The following is a 14,571-nucleotide window of genomic DNA, read 5'->3' on the forward strand; positions in this document are numbered from 1 at the left end:
TTACATCAGATTATGGGGTAGAATGCAGAATGATAATCATTTCTTTTTGACTTCATTTATTCTACAACGCACAAGATATTAGATAATTAGCATTATATTACACTATATTACACATCTATAAATACCGTAGTCTGGCAGTGTGCAAATTATCCTGCTTCTAGTCCTCTACATATAATATACTACTCATATTTCTCATATTTCGCATTGTCAGAGGAGTATCTTCGCATCGCTATAGAAAACACCACGATTCAAAATTAGAAGTCACCAATAATCGGCTGTAGAACTGCATCGCTCTGGCGTAATCCAAAAAAATATGAGGTGCGGGACGGACCGCTTCGAGATAGAGATCGTCTCGGTTATCAGTGTTTGGAGTAGAGGAAGTCAGACCTTCAGAATCACTTGGATCTGCTGATTCGCCAGAAAAATCAAATCCAGTAGACTCTGGACAACGATTATTCAATCTTTGTCCTCGAACAAACCCAGTTACAGACCTTAGAGTATGTCCGACACCATTCAACACTCTTCCTTCGTGACCGGTCAAACCACCATTTCCCAACACAAGTTGCTTTTCTAATTTGCCTAGTCTATTCATGAAACCTGAAAATGAAAAATTTTTCGGAGTAATTTCTGCAACAAACATGTATCGTCGAATTGGAGCTAATATCTTACCTGTCAAACCGGTGAAATATAATCGCAGGTATTTATCCAGCTTCCTATTTAGCGCCGCGATCGCCGCCGATGTCTCCTGCTCGCTCGGTTCACCCTCTATGTTGCCGGCCTGCGAAGCCACACTGGCAACAGACTGAATTCTTGCAATCTCTGACATCATTAACTTTACCTGCTTCACAAATTCAAGGTCGCGCACTAAAAATTTCGGACTGGAGGCATGTACGGAGCTTGCAGGACGCATGATTCCTGCACTGGTAAGTAACTTTTTGAATGACTTCCTTTGCCAGTCGACGGTCGCCGTGACAGGGTAAAGTAAGTCAACTGTAGCCTGTTGTGTTGCTGCCATATTCGGTAACATCATATCTGGTATAACCGGTAAAAATTTTACCTTCATGGTTGGTAGATCTGTACTTGAATCTGACGAAGACTTTGACGAAAACGGTGAATGTTTGCTTGCAGTCAAATCTACCAATATTGTATCCAGCTTATTGCTCTCGATTCCCTTTTCAACATGCTGAGCTAGAAATGGATTCGTTGTGCCCGTGATTCCCGGAATCGCCTTATTAAGACTAGTGTCTCCTGCCGATATACCTTCCAAAGTAGCATATTCTCGGATCAACCCAGAATATGGTATCGGCTTAATCAAGTCTACTGCATTTGTCACAAATTGGCTTGCGTCGGCAGGTGTTGAGGCTAGAACAGTTATGGAACCACCGAGAATTATCTGCTCATAAATAGTAAAAATGTCTATCGGATCGATTAACTCGTATAGCAGCTGAACCCAACTGCCAACTTTACCAAACAGCATAGCGGAATTTGAATTCCCTGAGGGTAATTCAGACGTAAAATCGGTTAAAGGCATGGTGGGATCAGAGCTAAGCAGACAAATTTTGATTTTCTCGCCTAAATATGCTAGTTCAATCGCTTTTCGTCTCCGCTGTGATTTAGGTGACTTGGCAGGTGATCTAGGAGATTTCAATAGTTTCGAGGATTTGGGCGACTTTGTCGGCGAGGAATCATTTGCTGGTATTCCGGTTGACATGCGACTGATGATCATCTCTGGAGCAGGCCATCTCGAAATCTGGACTGCAGCGGTCTGTAGAGTTGCTAACAGCGCAGTCGTAGAGCTTGTTCTCAGCGCAATGTCAGCCAGTCGTCGAATACATTGTTCAAATACTGCCGGAAATTCGAACGCAGATAATAGAGTTAAGCTTCTCTGTGAGTAATTTCTTGATTTAGAGCGGTCTTTGCGCTGCTGGAAAAAAACGTAGCCATGCATTTCTCGGTCAGCAGGAAAGGGTGTCCGCGTCAAAAGTCGCGCTTGAGCTGACGAGGGAAACTGAATTTTCGGAGAAGTAACTTTGAATCTGAACGAATGGAAAGATTCAACTGTCTCCGAGTAGCTTTGTTCCGGAAACGACGAAAAACATCTGCTCTTTAGTAAAGCATACACTTAGTCAAATCAAACACATACATAGTTTTCAAATCTTGTTCAGAAAAGTCGAGTATCGGATACATACACTCAAACTCGGGCCCAACTTCGACGTTAAAGTTTAACGCACAAAAGCAGAACAACCACTGGTTTAATTCTCTGGTCTTGAGTGGAGATCTGTCGCTATATATGTCTGGCTCTTGCGCTCGGATGCTTCTGAGACTTTCAGTGAACGAATAGAAATTTCTTGTTTGCAAATCATTGTATAGAGCCATTACATAATATTGAATAGTTTGTGCTGGAATAATTTATTAGCTTTTGCTAGCACATTATACCGCACTGCGCTGTGTATTCACTATATTGTGAATATAGAAGGTTGAATTGGGAAAGAACTATCTTAACTCCCATTGCTCTTCTGATACCCAATCCTCTGTAGTTTACCAAAAAACTCCTCATAGGCTCAAAGGCAACAGCAGTATTTATTAAAATTAACCAACTCTACAAATATTAGTCCAAAAAGTGGCGACGACGATTCTGCTCGAATATACTTGAAATGGTTTCCGCAATCAAAAGTTGCCAGATTAGTCGTCCCCGAGAAACGTACAATTTCATTTGTGCGCGCTCAACTGCAAGACTGGATGGACATCTAGTAGATGAATGAGAGGAAGCTTCAATTCGTTGGCGTTTCAGTTGGGGCGCAGCCATACTAGAGGTGCTAGATTCGGTAGTTCTAGTTTTGCTGGAACCACTACCACTAATACCGTCAAACAAATCACGACCCTCGCTGTCTATTCGGAAGCACTCGACATAACCATCTTCCAGACCTACAACCAAAATCTCACGACCATCAATAACCAGTTTACAATCTTGCAACTCACACGGAAACCGCATTGGCATGTTTGTTGCGTCCTTTTCAGGTAGAATGACTTTTGCCGAGTCCGGAAATTTGCCAATCAATGTCCGCAGTTTGTCTGCAGATTTCGCTGTTCCCAGCACTTCCACGCCCCATCTGCATTTCGATGTTTCCGTTTGCGTCTGTGTTACATCGTAGCTTTTTAGTATCAACTCTTCGCCTGGTATCTGGATAATCAAATCTCGTGATATGTCATCTGTAAACGGCCGTCTATATTTGACCAATCTTTTCCCCTCGGTTTCATCTGCGACTTCTATTCCAGCGGGACGAATATCTGAGCACCGCAGAGTGATTTCTTCTCGACCAGAGATGAGATTCTTTTGAATAGTGGACGGAATTAGAGTCTGCTCCAGACCACGGAAATGATAGTACCTGCATTCGCGAATCAACTGATCGCGGTGATCTGAAGAAGTAAAGTGGAGAGGACCACCCCGTAAAGCGGTCAATAGTTGATCAAACAAGTGATCAGAATGAGTGCCGATTGCTGGGGGAAGAACGGCTGGTGGCCGAATCAGGCCCCGAGTACCAGGAAATACCGCTTGTGGTGATGAATAGAATGAGGAGAAACCAAGCGTAAAGAAATTCGGAGAGTCGCCTGGGCTGTTGAGTAGTTCCTTTGGAACTCTGAAATCTTTCGAGCCGATTCGTACAAAAATGTCAGAATTGTATAGCAGTTTGACAAGCTTCGGCAGCTGATAGTAGTGCGCGTCTGCGTAGAGATATACAAATTGATATTCATCACGAGGAGCAACCGAATATCCCTGTAAATGCTTTACAATTTCACGAAACACATCGGGACTCCGGTCGATGTATAAAGTAGGATAAGTTACGGGTCCTCCAGGTGAGGACTGAATTGGCCGTTGAGCTTTGAAAAATGCGGTGAAGTACGAAGGAGCGTCAGAAGACAGCGAAGCGCCAGAGAGCCGGAAGAGCGTATCGCCAACTTGAATAGGAAATACTTGTTCATGTGGAAGTACACGAGGAATGTTGAGATTAAGAATCGGTCCGTGGAAAGTCGATGATGGCGCACCCTGAACATTACGGACGGTTTCATTCTGAATGTTTTGAAAGCTGTCCTGCGTTGAACCAGGGCCTGATGATGAATCAGAGTTCAACTCAGAGATTTCCCTTTTATTTATTCGAGAAGATTCATTTATTGATGATTCTGAAGTCAATTCTTCTCTAATGCTATCCACGATTGCAGGGGTCGAACTAGGCCGTGATCCATCTCCAGATAAGTCTTCTGAAACGATCGTTGACTCAACAGCCCCAGATTCACAGACAACTTGCTCCATTTCAGTAGCATGTCCCCCTAAGAACGAGGAAAAATTGATATCATCAAGCTCTTTCGGTCCGGTATCATATTTTTGCCTATTCTCCATTTCAACGTGGGTGTGAGGAGCACGAAGTGTTACGTGATGAAAATGGAGCCTCAGACGGACACATTTTATATCGTTTGGGTTATAGTGCACATTATGTGAATTAAATTATTTCGGACATATTATTAATATTAAATTCTTGATATGATTACCAAAACCACCGCTTCTGCCAATCCTTTGCAAATAAATGAGAAACACAGGCATCCGTCTGCTCGAACTCTCCAGCTCCAGAATGTAACTGACCATTGCCGAAATATCTAATCGGTAAAATGATTGCTGCTCCACTATCCGTCGGAAAGCGTCTAGCAAGCTTCAGATTATGCAGATCTGACCAGGTGATATCTGACCGACGGAAGTTGATGCTATCCATTACGGCGTCTGTCCACATGCCAATTCCGGAGACGTCGAAAACTTCATTCGGTGTATATGATTGGATCTCTGATGGAAGCTTCTTGCCTTTAGATTTGGCAAGCTGATACGCATGGGAAATCGTCCGCACAATTGCAGTTCGAATTGGCTTCGAAAACGGCTTTGCGACAATCACATACTGCGCCAATCCGTACGACTTGATCCACCCCCAGGCGGTCATGGTATCTGGCGTGATGTACGGCTCATCAATTTCGACACCTACAATTATATCCGAATTTGATTCCCACAGTTTTTTGGGTACCCATTCATGAATCGGCTTGCGACAGTACACATCCAGATCCGAGTAAACTCCACCGTGCATGTAAAGAATCAGATATCTCAACAGATCTGCTTTGAGCACTGCTTGCGGGAAAGTCATATAAGTTTCGACAATCTCGGGCACAGAGGCATACACAGTAGATACAAATTCTTTTCCTCCCTTGTCGTCCACAAGCTAAACTGGTTAGAACTGATCTATGTCACGAGAACTCTGCCTCAAAAACATTTTTGCACTCACTCGATGCTGATACTCCGGATTCATGCGAGGCCAAGTGCTGAATGCTTCGCGCAATTTGGGATCCAGCGAACTAGCAGTTTGGAAAATCAAGTTTGGCCACACCGACGGATCATACGAGCCGGCCTGGGCAATTCTGATATTGACCAAGGCTGCATCGATATGATTTTCCAGTATCGGGTCTGATTCGCCCCGAAACTTGGAAACTTGATTGAAATTCGCTATTGGTGACAGAGTCTTTGGAGGCATACTTGCAGCTGAAGAAGGCAGTGCTGAATTACGATCAGCCGTTATAAATGAAATCGAGAAGAAAACAAAGAATATGAAAGCTACTACGGTTAAAATCGACCGTTGCAGTCGGCGATTAGACACAATATTTCTGACGTGAATTTTCTTGGCTGCCGATGTCGTCGACCGCAAAGGAGTGACAATTGAGTCAATTATCGACAGAATAGTGTCTTTCATAACATCTGCCGGATTATTCTCCTGTTTCGTCATGACTGCTGGTTTCGTTGGTGGAGGCGAAGACAACGGCATGGCGAGAAGTACGACGTCGTGTGCGACGCTTTATGAATAGGAAAAGTCGACAAAAGGAAGGCTGTCTGAAGCAAAAATCAGCACGATTTCTGTTACGGGCTATTCTTAATTGAAGACAGTTTTATTTCGACTGCCGTTTCCCGCTGTATTGATACCGGCCTCTGTGCAGCACCTGCTTCCTCCCAACTTGTTTCATTCAATTAGCGGGCTGCTCACTACAAGGTCGTTATGTAAGTGCTGAGTAATATTATTCGACTCACTGTGAATGATCTTTCCTAGTACAGCTATATAAAAGACATGAAAATAGTATGTCTTTTATTGAATGAAGACAAACATAGTGATGTCATGACTATGATGCAGCTGGCCCAAAATAAAAGATATATTATATTTACAGATTCGTCAAATATTTTTATATAATCCAACCGTAAAATTTTGAACACTTGATCATTTTATACCTTAGAACAAAAAAGAAATAATAAAACTAAATCATTTATCTTCTCCGACGTATCTCGCCCTTAACTAGCTCTATTCTCTCTTTCTGACCTGAAATCACAAATTGATTCTCTTCTATAACTTCTTTTAACTCTTTCTCTTCTTGTGGGTTCCCATTTCTGGCCTCTTGCTCGATATAATTCTCAATCTCTTCGTTCGAGCGCTCTAAATGTTTTATAGAGTTTTCTAATCGCGCTTGTTCTGTCGACAAAGCGTCTCGAGGGAGTTGAGCAATGGCTTCAATATATGTAACAATTCCATTATCTTGAGTCCCTTCCATCTTATTTGTTAGTTTTTCATTTGAGCTGTAAATTATTTACCTTATCGACAGTACGGAATCTGTTTATATACTATATGTACAGGATAAACTACGTCCCACTCAAATATTGAACCTACATGTGAATTGTGTTTGATACCAAAACCTCGTGATTACATCCCCTGAAATTAAACTCCCAAAGAATTTTTTGTCCGACCTTATTCCATTGCAGTTTCAGCAAAATATATAAATTTATTCAGTAACCTGAGCCAAGCTCAACCTCTACTCTCCGGTAATGGTGAAAAGAAAGCTGAAATCTGCGTTAAAGAATGGTGCATTTGGAAAGCCCAGTAGTCGTCTTTCTGTGATACCTGTGAAGGGACGATCGTCGACGAAGGTCGTCGAGAGTGAGAGTGAGAGCGAGAGTGATAGTGAGAATACAGATAGCGAAGAAGGGCTTTTTGATGAGGAAGCTAAGGAGGCTTTCAGCGATCAAGACGAAGACGAAGAATATGATCAATACGAAGAAGACGCAGAAGATGAAGAAGAAGAAGTGATTGAGGGCACTGAATACGATCCAGATGAAGACGAAACTGAATTTTCTAGCATAATTGACGGTGCTCTCTCTGATTCAGATAATGAATTGCAGGACCAGGACGAGGTGGATAAAGGTGCGGAGATTGAATCAAATACTTCTCTCGGCGCTGATTTCGTCTTCGACGGTGATGAGGAGAATCAGAGCAACTGGGATCAAGCTGAACTCGTCCCAGCAGAGGATGTATCCTCTGTCTCCTCTGAAGACGAGTATCTCGTCAACGGTTTAGACGGTGATTTAGAGAGTCATACGTCTGTTTCAGAAACCGAGGATATAGCTTCTGGGCCGCGCATTTTATACTACACGAAGGGCGCCGACGGTAAGCCGCGGCCTATATTTGAAGAAATCGATCCTCATTATTCCAGTGACGATAGCGATGTCGAGGAATCCAACACCATTGGAAACATTCCTTTGTCTGCATATGATGAATATCCGCATGTAGGTTACGATATCAATGGCAAGCGGATTATGCGTCCCGCTGCCGGCTCTGCCTTGGATTCCTTGCTAGAATCGATCGACGTCCCAGAAGGCTGGACTGGATTACTAGATAGAAGCTCTGGTGCAGATCTGAAACTTACAAAAGATGAGCTGGAACTCGTAAAGAAGATTCAACGAGGAGAACCGACTGGAGAGTCAATTCCTTACGAAGATACAATCGAATGGTTCTCTTCCAAAGTCGAAGCGATGCCGCTATCGTCCGCACCCGAACCCAAGCGTCGGTTTGTCCCTTCCAAACATGAAGCTAAAAGAGTCATGAAAATTGTCCGTGCAATTAGAGAAGGCCATATTGTCCCGAATAAACCAAAGCAAGATTCAAATCAACCTCTGCCAGTGTTTGATATCTGGGCAGATGATTTACCCCAGCAGCCTGAACATATTATGAACATTCCTGCCCCCAAATTAGCCAAACCTACGAACGATGAGAGCTATAATCCACCGGAAGAGTATTTACCCACGGAGCAAGAAAAACAAGCATGGCTTAATACAGAGCCAGCTGAGCGAGAAAAGAATTATCTTCCTCAGAAATTTACATCTTTAAGAGCTGTTCGAGGATATGAAAACTCAGTTCGCGAAAGATTTGAGAGATGTCTGGATTTATATCTCGCTCCACGAGTACGTCGAAATAAATTGAACATCGACCCTGAATCGCTATTACCTGAGCTTCCTTTACCGCAAGACTTGCGGCCATTTCCAATAAAATGTTCAGTTACTTACTCTGGCCACAACGGCCGCGTTCGTGCGATTTCAATTGATCCTTCCGGTTTATGGCTAGCGACAGGTGGTGATGATGGTACGATCCGAGTATGGGAAGTTGGTACCGGCCGTGAAATGTGGAGGTTGCCGCTCACTGAGACGGAAGTTGAACCGATTCAATCTGTAGAATGGAACCCGACTAAAGAATGCGGACTGTTGGCAATTGCTGCGTAAGTATTCTACAATTTTCTTATTTTTAATCTAAAATACTAATTTATAGTGGAAACAACCTTTATATTTGCCAGCCTCCTTTGTTTGATATTGTTACTGAAACGACTGGTCAAGAAATGCTATCATCCGGCTGGGGTTTCACAACGCAGGATCAGTCTGAACCATCCGCAAAGGAGCCAATTGGCAAATGGAATCGGCCGAATGATAGACTCAGCGCATTGGGAGTCGATGTGGTGATTAGTTGTCGAAAAACAGTCAAGCATTTGGCGTGGCACCGACGAGGCGATTATTTTGTCAGCGTCTCCCCAGAAGGGGCTAATCAGGCAGTATTAGTTCACCAACTATCGAAGCATGTAACTCAAAGTCCATTTCGGAAGTCAAAGGGAATTGTACAGCAAGCGCAATTTCATCCGTTTAAACCAATGTTGTATGTTGCGACACAGCGATATGTTCGAATCTATGATCTTTCCACACAAACCTTGGCAAAGGCTCTGCAGCCCGGTGCGCGATGGCTATCTTCGTTTGACATTCATCCTCAAGGAGATAACGTGTTGACAGGTTCGTATGATAAGCGAGTCACTTGGCACGATCTGGATTTGAGTAACAAGCCGTATCGAACCTTACGATACCATACAAAAGCAGTTCGAGATGTGCGGTTCCATCGACGTCTACCACTATTTTGTTCAGCAAGTGATGATGGTTATATCAACATTTTTCATGGTACGGTATACGATGATTTGATGAAGAACCCGTTACTGGTTCCCTTAAAAGTACTGAAGGGGCACAAAGTTGTTGCTTCATTGGGCGTGCTAAAAGTCGTATGGCATCCTGCGGAGGCTTGGCTATTCAGTGCAGGGGCGGATGGAACAGCACGACTTTGGACAAGCTAGTAAGAATACTCAAGAGCTTGTAATTGTATTTGTGTACGCTTCGTGTGACTGTTTAGATTGCTAATATTGGAAAATCCGATCCCAAAGTGACATCGATTTAGGGCGCCTAGCATATTTTCTTATTCTGAGCTCAAGGTGAGATCTAGTGTCCAGAGGTCATAAGCTTAAATTTACGTTGAATATGCTGTATCAATTATATTTAGTTTGACTAAGATTGTATGCTCACCACCGAATTCTGATGTGTGGATTTTGACTTCATGGTCACTCATGGTTAATGAGCTCTCTTGTGCATTATTATCATTATTATTGTAATAAACTACTTTGTTGATTATGCTATTAAGTATTGTATAGCCCTATATATTCAATGTAGTATTAGATAGTAATACAGTTCATCGTAGATAAAATACTGCTGAAACTGATATATAAAAAATTACGTAATCACGGATTTGTATACCAGAACCTTATTACTACATTCTTCGCGATGGCGTACTGCTAGGAGCACCGTAATTCGGCGACAACCAGCAACCTCCATTTGTAAGTGATTTCCGAAAGTCACACAGTTTCGTTAGATTCAGACTGGAATCGCATTGAATCGACAGGATTTGACGAAAACTGACGTGAATTAAACGTGGGCTGATCCAAAATTGACTGAATTCGGCTGAAGTGGGAAGGACCGTCCAATCTCTCCTAAACAGCATTCACACTTCAATTGCTCTTACGTTATTTTTTTCCAGAGTTTTTCATGGTATAATGGCGTATCATATTGATGTGCTTATTTCATTTTGATTATTCAAGTGCTACTGTGTCAGCCTGCTTTGGTTATCCGTTAGCTCCCCGCTCTTGTTTGGTTTTTGTTCACTTCCGTTCTTTCGCAATTACTGCAGACTATACACAGAGCTAAATAAAGATTGAAGCACCTCGTTTCTCGGATATGTTTGATCTTTTTAGTTTGAAACGTAAAGCAATTTCTCGGGACTCGTCGTCGCCCTCGAATTCTGGAGGCTCTCAGCAGAACACTCCCCCACGAGCACAAGGACCACAAGGACCGAAACGCAGGAGATTAATGGAAGCATTTAATTCTCAAGTCAGCCCTCTGCCTGTGCCGCCTGCCTTTACGCCTCCTGCGTTGGTCTCTTCAAATACAGCAATTCAATCAGAGCAATGTACTATTCCGTCAAATCTTATAACGCAAGCAACGCGTCAATCGGATCCCTCTGTGAGTGTATTTGATATATATAGTCTGTCACGAGCGGTTTCTAATTTCTCCAAGTATTCTTCGTATCCTTCTAAGCAATTTAGCAAGCATGTGCAAGAATGGCCAACTTCTTCCTATCCGCCGCCGGCTCCGAATACTCCGTCTGTGGCACCTTGCTCGCCTTATCCAACCTCTAGTACATCAAATTTAGACAATCTCGAGAGCTCACCTCGACCACCTCGATATTTACCATCGGATAGACCGTCACAATCGGAAACTATTATGTTTCCGCGTTACGGTGATGGCCATGATATCCATGTAAATCATATGTCGGATTCGCAGTCTGGGTCCACACTACCGCCATCTGTTCGTCCCTTCGTCTTGCCGCAGCCGCGATATTCACCTGCGCATAGCCGACCTCCGCCAGATAAACCATATATAGGTCCACCACCTCCAGTCAATGGTTGGACTAATCTGAATCTTCCAATATGGTATAAGGAAAGTCCAGTCGATAATTTTAACCATCCTTCAGGTGCACGATCAGCAGAGCCTTTCTCTACTCACTCACAGCCTCCTTCTCACTCATCAATTCATCCATACTATCCATACTGTGCACCAATTCCCGATCAGCAGCCGTATTCCCCCCAAGCTCCTCTATCAACCTCTTCTCCACAGACACTTTCTTCGCAGCAGTTTTGTACCCAGCCACCACCTCCTCCTCCTCCGCCGTCGCAACCTCTGACAGCTTTTCATTCTTATCCCTCCAATATGACACTTTCTCAAAGGAATTCTACTCCTGGAGCATCATTGTATAGTTCATATATTCCCGCCTCTGCTGACAGTCGGAGTCAGGATGTATACAACTACCCGTCACATGGACACTTATCACCTTCTGCAATATCGCACAATGGAGTCCAACCTAATAGCTATTATCATCCCAAACACATTCAAGATCAAAGGCCGAAAATCGAATCAGATCATCGTGGTCAGGTGTATGACTCTTACGGGAGTCGATCATCACAGACACCGCCTAGTACTTTAGGGATGAGTAAACCTATTGGACTGGTGCAGAATAAAGTGGAGATAATGTATAATCGAGATTCAATAGACTCTCAGCTATTTTCTACGCCTGGTCCGCACTCGAGAGTCGAATCAGAGTCGCAAAGATCGGAATCTGCGGACTTCAGCTCGACACCTCGATCGAACCAATCTAAATCAAAGTACGTGCTTGAAGATTCTCAACATTGTGATTCGCCTTTGTTTGGATCTCCTTCTTCATCTTCAAGGAATGATTGTTTATTAGGAAATAATTCGGCGCAACAACTAGTGAATCAAGACTTGTCAGAGGACATCGCTCCTGATGAAAGCGGCCCAGCTGCGGGAGAGAGATGCTCTAAATGTGGGATTCAGGCTGTTATGCTTGTGGAATACACGAAAGTTAAGGACGAACTGACCGTCAAGAAAAAGCAATGGGAAACGTATTTTGAGCAAGATAATGCGACTAAAGTAGAATCTAAGCAACGAATCGACGATCTGACCAGTTCAATTCAGAAAAAAGATGGACAAATTCAGGACTTGACATTACAGATGGAAATTCAGAAGAAAAAAATTATAGAGTTAGAACGACACTTAGAACGACTACAGCATGAATTAGGGGATAAATCATTGACACAATCTGGAGTCGAGAGTCCCCCTGCGACAACAGAGAGTAGTGCATCACCACATAATTCTGAGGTTAATTTTGACAAGTTACCAAAAATCGAAAGTGATGAAGAAGGAAATAATGAATCGGAAATGCAGCAATCCCTCCAATCGATAGAACCCTCAGCAGAAAAGTCTATTGAGTCGAAGGAGCAAAGGGAAATACCTATCAATCCAATCGAAATGTGTAAGACTAATCAGTGTGAGAGTATGGATGTTCGAACACCAGTTTCTCAGGAATTAGCAGTGTCAACATCCGAAATCGAGTTATTGGAAACAGCGAGAACGGAAGTTCTAAAGTCCGAGGAGCATGAAAGACTAGTATCAGAATTCAGTCCGATGGGTCGACGTATTTTCACAAGATCGTCCACTCGAGCAAGCAATTCGCCCGGAATATCAGTTGAGAATTCCAGAGCTGAAGTTTCAATTAACGCAGTAGATAATGCGTTTATCCTCAAGACAAGTAGAGTTGTTGACTCCGTTGCGTTCCGACAACATACAGAATTTTCTTCACGATCGCCTTTCCCTCTATTTGAAGGAGAATCGGCCTCAATGGTTTCATTAACAAGGAATGAAGGAAAAGCAAACGCAAACAATAATGCATTACGGCCGGGACGAAAGGCTAGGACAAAGAGTTTGTTTGATGGATCTAATTTAAGATCGTTACATGTGCACCGTACTGCTTTGACTAGCAAGCACTTTGATAGGGAAACAGCGTCGAAGATAATAGATGAAGGCGGTCCTTTTGGACTCGTTCCGAAGAATGTCGTCCCGGTAATCAAAGATTCGACCCTTGGATTCCGTGAAGGGGCCGTAGATCCGCGCACACATAGGCTCAGACGAGGATTACCCGTGTATAAAATAGGAAGAAAGGGGGGGTTGTATTTATAACTAATTTAGGATTCACAGAATTTAATTCGAAAGGAGTGTTAATGTATACTATTGATTATGTTTGTATGAAAAGGAGATGGACTGGAAGTTGTTCATGAGTAATTAGACATATGCTTTTTGAAATATGTACAGACAATGCTAAACCAGCAGACCATTTAACTCCAATTTCATCGCCTTATCATAACTATGATTGTACCTATACCTGAATTTCACGATCGAGAAATAGATAACCGTCTTGCTGCGCGCTCTCGAAATGACAGCCGTCGCTCTCTAATATTTGTTTGTGGTGTCTCAAAAATCGAGGACGTAGAGGATCTCACAGCGGTCGAATTTGATCGCCGATGTTGCCGGTCTACAGCAACTAGAGAAGGCGCTGTGCTGAAATCTTCTCCTGGCCAACTACTAGCAGCTATTGGCAGTCGAAATTGATCAAGCGAGCTTAAAACTTCTTCCTCGTAATGTAATCCATCTGGCCGACCAGGAACATAACATCCGGGTGGTACGACAGCGACACCGTCCATGGGAGTGTGGTTGCGTAGAGCATCAGAAATGGATCCAGGCGGAATAGCGTCGAGTGTTTGTGCAGTTGATCTTGCTACGGCGTCAACTGGGGAATCCTTGATCCCATTATTACGATAGGCAAGCGTAGCTTCGAAAGGTCCATCATGGTGGTAGACCGATAGAACATGGTCAAGCCTATCAATAGTGTCAACAGGAGAGGAACTAGTTCGCTGGTGCCTCTTGGACCGGCGGTGACGCGTCGCGCTGGAATAAGACGGTGGAGGCGCTGACGGAGAAGATGAGGAAGAAACAGTAGCATCACAATATTCACTCTGGTACTGCCGATCGTGCAATCCATATTCATGCTGGTAGTGAGATCGACTGTGACGAGCCATACTAGACCGACTAGCCAACGAGGTACTGTCGTATTCTGGACTCTCAAAAGGAAGTGAAACCATCCTGACGGGCAAAACCGCCACACTTGAGAAAGACATAGCTTGTGATATCAGAAGAGGGATGTTAAAACAGAACGCTAACAGCTAGATAACTGACGGCAATATCACGAGACGGTAATAGATATAGATGAATACTCTACAGTTGAAAATTGCAAATTGGCACTCAGCTCTCTATATATACTTTTGGTGGGATTGCGTGTACGCAGATTGGCAGGTGATCTTGATCCCGCCGGAATTTGGGTACGAGCGGCCTTTGTTGCCCTCACCATCGCTCTTGTAGTGCTGTCATGCCGTTTCTAAGCCTTGACCGTCCTGAAT

The 14,571-nt window shown here is 43.4% G+C and overlaps 7 protein-coding genes across 7 annotated transcripts; 2 read left to right on the top strand and 5 right to left on the bottom strand.

Annotated features, from left to right (window-relative positions):
* Positions 1–75: 75 nt before the first annotated feature.
* Positions 76–2,462, bottom strand: V1516DRAFT_679423 (uncharacterized protein). Its single transcript, XM_066922926.1, has 2 exons — positions 2,144–2,462; positions 76–2,099 (listed from the first exon to the last, which is right to left on the bottom strand). Exons 1-2 carry the CDS (start codon positions 2,374–2,376, stop codon positions 230–232), a joined length of 2,103 nt encoding a protein of 700 aa, XP_066775490.1. The 5' UTR covers positions 2,377–2,462; the 3' UTR covers positions 76–229.
* V1516DRAFT_679425 (uncharacterized protein) lies at positions 2,463–4,452 on the bottom strand. The gene has a single exon (XM_066922927.1). It carries the CDS (start codon positions 4,394–4,396, stop codon positions 2,609–2,611), a length of 1,788 nt encoding a protein of 595 aa, XP_066775491.1. The 5' UTR covers positions 4,397–4,452; the 3' UTR covers positions 2,463–2,608.
* Positions 4,453–4,475: 23 nt separating this feature from the next.
* V1516DRAFT_679427 (uncharacterized protein) lies at positions 4,476–6,058 on the bottom strand. The gene is made up of 2 exons (XM_066922928.1): positions 5,319–6,058; positions 4,476–5,255 (listed from the first exon to the last, which is right to left on the bottom strand). Exons 1-2 carry the CDS (start codon positions 5,850–5,852, stop codon positions 4,542–4,544), a joined length of 1,248 nt encoding a protein of 415 aa, XP_066775492.1. The 5' UTR covers positions 5,853–6,058; the 3' UTR covers positions 4,476–4,541.
* A 136-nt stretch (positions 6,059–6,194) lies between these two features.
* V1516DRAFT_679428 (uncharacterized protein) lies at positions 6,195–6,686 on the bottom strand. The gene has a single exon (XM_066922929.1). The coding sequence runs from the start codon at positions 6,622–6,624 to the stop codon at positions 6,343–6,345; it is 282 nt and encodes a 93-aa protein (XP_066775493.1). The 5' UTR covers positions 6,625–6,686; the 3' UTR covers positions 6,195–6,342.
* A 206-nt stretch (positions 6,687–6,892) lies between these two features.
* Positions 6,893–9,931, top strand: V1516DRAFT_654626 (BOP1NT-domain-containing protein; the record flags this gene model as incomplete). The annotated part of the gene is made up of 3 exons (XM_066920304.1): positions 6,893–7,322; positions 7,473–8,619; positions 8,670–9,931. The coding sequence occupies 3 exons, from the start codon at positions 6,896–6,898 to the stop codon at positions 9,508–9,510; spliced, it is 2,415 nt and encodes an 804-aa protein (XP_066775494.1). The 3' UTR covers positions 9,511–9,931.
* Positions 9,932–10,035: 104 nt separating this feature from the next.
* On the top strand, positions 10,036–13,524 carry V1516DRAFT_679431 (uncharacterized protein). Its single transcript, XM_066922930.1, has one exon. The coding sequence runs from the start codon at positions 10,442–10,444 to the stop codon at positions 13,295–13,297; it is 2,856 nt and encodes a 951-aa protein (XP_066775495.1). The 5' UTR covers positions 10,036–10,441; the 3' UTR covers positions 13,298–13,524.
* A 72-nt stretch (positions 13,525–13,596) lies between these two features.
* On the bottom strand, positions 13,597–14,127 carry V1516DRAFT_611568 (uncharacterized protein; the record flags this gene model as incomplete). Its single annotated transcript, XM_066919302.1, has 1 exon — positions 13,597–14,127. A coding segment is annotated over one exon (531 nt), but the record flags the coding sequence as incomplete, so codon positions are not given.
* Positions 14,128–14,571: the final 444 nt, after the last annotated feature.

Source organism: Lipomyces oligophaga (genome assembly GCF_038497815.1).
Source record: "Lipomyces oligophaga strain CBS 7107 unplaced genomic scaffold V1516scaffold_7, whole genome shotgun sequence".
Lineage (NCBI taxonomy): Eukaryota > Fungi > Ascomycota > Lipomycetes > Lipomycetales > Lipomycetaceae > Lipomyces > [Lipomyces] oligophaga.

Coding starts and splice junctions, on each gene's coding strand:
- V1516DRAFT_679425 (XM_066922927.1), bottom strand. CDS start 4,396: ATGGAGAATAGGCAAAAATATGATACCGGACCGAAAGAGCTTGATGAT.
- V1516DRAFT_679431 (XM_066922930.1), top strand. CDS start 10,442: ATGTTTGATCTTTTTAGTTTGAAACGTAAAGCAATTTCTCGGGACTCG.
- V1516DRAFT_679427 (XM_066922928.1), bottom strand. CDS start 5,852: ATGCCGTTGTCTTCGCCTCCACCAACGAAACCAGCAGTCATGACGAAA. Junction 5,256..5,318: donor ATCCGGAGTATCAGCATCGA/GTGAGTGCAAAA, acceptor TAACCAGTTTAG/CTTGTGGACGACAAGGGAGG.
- V1516DRAFT_679423 (XM_066922926.1), bottom strand. CDS start 2,376: ATGGCTCTATACAATGATTTGCAAACAAGAAATTTCTATTCGTTCACT. Junction 2,100..2,143: donor GAACAAGATTTGAAAACTAT/GTATGTGTTTGA, acceptor ACTAAAGAGCAG/ATGTTTTTCGTCGTTTCCGG.
- V1516DRAFT_679428 (XM_066922929.1), bottom strand. CDS start 6,624: ATGGAAGGGACTCAAGATAATGGAATTGTTACATATATTGAAGCCATT.